We start from the raw sequence: 4,524 nt of genomic DNA on the forward strand, positions 1-4,524 counted from the left end.
GGCATTCCTACTTTCTCGTGCCAGCATAATCTTCATACGACGAAGTAAACAAATTCATTAATCCATGCGATAACTCGTCTAGACACTCGCGCGCACAAAAATACCTTTTGAGGAAAGACGCGTAATTCGTCGGCCCGCCACAGGTTTTCCCCGCACTCGCGCCGATAATTAAGAGGGAGATTTCCGTGTGTCAGACACGCGTATGAACTACGAATACGAATCTCGGATCGAGTAGGGCATCACATGTGTGCCTATAAGTGTGACCGAGTATAAAAGCTAGAGCATTTAATAACGAAGCCACACACTGCGACCGACTGGACTTCTTCTACGACATCACAAGACCATCCCAACCATTAACCATGAGACTGCTCGTAAGTTTGCCCATAAATTAACACTCTACTCGCCGACCATTAGAAGTATCGATACCTCAAGTATTTTCTTTATACAGTAATTTTTACCTTAATAATAATTATTTAATTTCATTAAATTTTCGATTATTATTGATTTGCATGTATTTTATAAGTTGAATATATTATGAGTTGAGATATCAGCAGTATAATTTCAAATGAGCTTTAATTTATTAATTGTTTTTATTTTTTTTTTAAAGATTTGAATCAATGGTTGGATGTTGTGAGTATATGAATTTTCTCGGTACTCGATTGGTCAATCGAAGAGCAATATTCTTTACTTTAGTGTTAATTTTCCAATTACATAATGACATTAACATATTTATAAAATTAGAATATAAAAAATTATTGATTTTTCAACTTTTTATAACAATAATTTTATTTATTTTACTCAACTTTGTAAATAACGTTGTTGTGAAATATTCGATATCATATTCACAATTTAATTTATTTCTATTTTTCCAAATTAGCTTTCTAAGATATATTGCTGTAAGAAGACAGTTTTTTAATTCAGTATATATATAATAATCCTACAACTTATATAGAAATATAAAAAAATTCTTATTGTAATTTGAATTCTCAAGTCATATTCTTCATTCTAATATATTATGTTACAAGGTTTTGTTTTTTTTTCAGTAATACGTAATTTATTGAATATTTTAATTAATAATTTTATTTAAAAACAATTAAAAATTTGTATTTAACATACATATGTAATTTCATTATTCAAAAGAATTATATGCTAAACTATGAAATGAAAAAGCTTTTGATTATTTCTAAAAGAGAGGCTAACATTAGTTTTAACAATATTATTTATAATAAGTTCATTTTAATAATTTGCCCTGGTATAGTGATTATAATCGATAGACTCGTATATAGCTGCTTACAAATTGTTGTTATTATTATATATTGATACTTTTTTATTGTTAATTTTCATCAATTAAAATTATTAATTGTATATTTTAATAACACTGTGTGTTTTAATTCAATTAAAAATGTTTAATTATTGGAATATTTATTATTGTTTATGTCTTGAAATACGAATTATGTATTAGCACATTTTTATTGATAATAATAATAATAATAATAATAATATTAATAATAATAATAATAAGAGGATGAATAAATCAAAAATTTAAAAATGATATACATATTTATCATAAGTGCTTCATTTTTATTAGATTGCTATGTATGTATTTATGTGTCTGTATGTGTGTAAGCGCGCACGTGTATTATAAATAGAATTATCATGTATTAGTAATTAAAATTTGACATTAAAGGCTAGTAGTTAATTAATGTGTACTTAATAATCATAGTGGAATAATTTGATTACAGATTGATTGAATATACAAGAATAAATCAATCATAATACGAATATGGATGAATATCAAATTTCTCTAACTGCAATAATTACAAAATTACGTGATAGAAATATTTTCGAATATATTAACTAAGCGAATAATAGCTTAAAATAATGAATTGATATCTTATATAAATATAATTAAAGCAAACTTTCTCGTTTTTTTTGAAAAATACTTTAACGTAATGCTATTCAATTACAAATTTATAAATGTATCAAATTCCTATCTTAAATAGTTTTTTTTCTAACTCATTACATCCATTTACGGAAACTATCTAGTGTGACGGTCTGCATTCGAATTAAACATCATATACAATATAATGTTGCTTTATGTCGTTTCGTAGTTTTTTTCAAATTACCATTTTATATTGTAATGAAGTTTATTTCATTAAAATTATTATTTACAAGAGTCAAAAACGTAGTTTATGTACAATAAAAAAAGAATGTTGGATAATGTAACTAAGATGTATGTTACTTCAGAAATTTGTATCTAATAATTATCATTATAGCTTAGATAGGCATGTTGACTTTCTTGATTAATCGAATATACAATGTACTTTGTTAATGAAATATTCCTTTGGATTAATTTGAATTAGCATAATATTTGCTATATCGATGAATATTTTTTTCTTCAATTTTAATCGTTAACTTTTATATATTAATTTAATGTCCGTTGATTTCAACGTATTTATTCGTGAATGTTAGTTGTTAGTTATTTTATCTTAATTAAAGTATCATTTAACGGAAAAAGTAAATAACGCAGGAAAGAACAACCTGATAATTATTATATATTGATCTTGTCGAACCATGTCGAATACAGCTTAAATAATAATTGTTCAGTAATTTCATAAGTTAAGGTATAGATTAAGCTTCTTTACGCACGTCTTGTTACAGGCGACATTGCTCGTTACGGGGGTCTTAGGACTAGTATGCGGCTCAAGAATCAAGTCGACGAGACTTAGCAGAGAGTCAAAATGGGACATAATTCACCATGAGTATCACGGACCTCCGGCACCTCTTGCGGAGGATGGCCGTGTCATCGATACTCCCGAGGTCGCGAAGGCGCGATCGAATCATTTAGCTATCTACGCGGAAACGGTAGCCGAGCACGTAAAAAAAATGTCCGAGTGGGCAAAGAAGGAAGTTTCTAAGGCGAGCGATGATACGGGAGAGTCAGACAAATCAAAGGTTGAGGCTGCGGAAGTGGTTGAGCAACGACCGCAAGAGACTCCGGTAGAGTCGGCGCCAGTTCAGGAAGTTGAGTCGGAAGGTTCGGCTGATGCAGCACCGGAGGTCGAAGAAACGAAGCCCGTAGTAGAAGCTGAAGGTACGAACGAAGTCAGCTCTCGGAAGGCTCCGAATTTCCAGTATCTGGTGTACGAGGGTCCGCCTGCAACAATTGGTGAAAACGGTCTTGTACAAGATACTCCAGAGGTAAAGTACTATTTTCGAATAGTGTATTGAGCACTTGCAGCGCTTGAAGTAAGTTAGGTTTGCATGGGCATGTAGCGTACATTATTTCTCAGGTAGTTAAATTAATCGTAATAATTCATTATTTTGTTTATTCGTGTAGTTTATGAATTGTTTAGTAATTAAAATAAATTTGACTGTCTTCAAAATGAATACTGATATATATGTCAATATTTGATTAATATCAAAGTCAAATGTTATTATATTTATTATGCTTTATTAGATCTCCATTACATAGAGAATGCAACTGCATTTGCTTTATCGATAAAAGGGTTATTAATTTTTTATTAAATTATGATTTTATGATATTATTAAAAAAAGTACACTCTTAAATCATTTACCTCACTGATTTACATTCTAAATGGTTGTTTTTCTTTTTTTTTTTAATATTATCATTTTACTCTTTGCCAATAATTTTATATTATTAATATATTATATTATTAAAATAGTTATTTTTCGAAAGCTTATATAATAATAAAAGTTATTATTGAGTTTCTACGCAATAATTGCTTAAGTTTATTTCCATTAATGATTTTCATGGTTTACGGTTGATAATCATGGTTTTCAAATTCAGCTTTTGCATTTCTAGTCGAACTTTATTGACAATAGTAGAAATTAGCGACAATTTGGGTACGGAAAAATTTGCGTACAAAAAGTGAATGGCCAATATAGATTTTTTGTATTATAAAAGTAAATTTTTATTTGAAAATTTTCTGCACTTATAGGTACAGAAAGCAAAAGAAGCTCATTTATTGGCATACCAACAAGCCAGAGAGCTCACTGAACTCAACGATGAACCAAAGACGGAGGGAGCTACGGAGGATTTAGAGTTATACGAGATGCGAAATAGAGATTTTTATCCTTCCGCACCGGTGCAATTGTTCTATTCCACAAATAGACCCGTTGGATCCATAGCACAAGGTGCTCCAATTAGTGAATACGGACACGTCATCGACACACTGGAAGTACAACGGGCTAAAGCCAAGCATAGAAGAGCTCACGAGTATGCTCAATACATAGGCAAGCAATGTCCTGCTGAGGAGAATACCATTTGAGAGTAACCTAATTAATCGAAGCGAATTAAAAATTGAGCGATAGGCATTTCGATATGTTTATTCCATTAATACTGTCAAATATGTATACATTTTGTCGAACTTAAATTTATGGGTTCTTAAGCTTAATGATATATCATAACGATTGACTAATTAGTTATTGCTTAAAACATCGAAAGAACAAAAATGTATATTCATTAATTATTCACTAATATTTGTATATTCTTTTATAATT

The 4,524-nt window shown here is 29.6% G+C and overlaps 1 protein-coding gene across 1 annotated transcript; it reads left to right on the forward strand.

Moving 5' to 3' along the window:
• Window positions 1-359: 359 nt before the first annotated feature.
• LOC105360817 (uncharacterized) lies at window positions 360-4,292 on the forward strand. Its single transcript, XM_011497818.1, has 3 exons — window positions 360-371; window positions 2,662-3,201; window positions 3,963-4,292. Exons 1-3 carry the CDS (start codon window positions 360-362, stop codon window positions 4,290-4,292), a joined length of 882 nt encoding a protein of 293 aa, XP_011496120.1.
• Window positions 4,293-4,524: the final 232 nt, after the last annotated feature.

The sequence above is a fragment of the Ceratosolen solmsi genome, unplaced genomic scaffold, assembly GCF_000503995.2.
Source record: "Ceratosolen solmsi marchali unplaced genomic scaffold, CerSol_1.0 scaffold47, whole genome shotgun sequence".
Classification (NCBI taxonomy): Eukaryota; Metazoa; Arthropoda; class Insecta; order Hymenoptera; family Agaonidae; genus Ceratosolen; species Ceratosolen solmsi.

Bases quoted from the DNA above. Each gene is read 5' to 3' on its own strand.
- LOC105360817 (XM_011497818.1), top strand. The intron at 3,202-3,962 runs GTAAAGTACTAT...CTGCACTTATAG, and splicing joins TTGTACAAGATACTCCAGAG to GTACAGAAAGCAAAAGAAGC.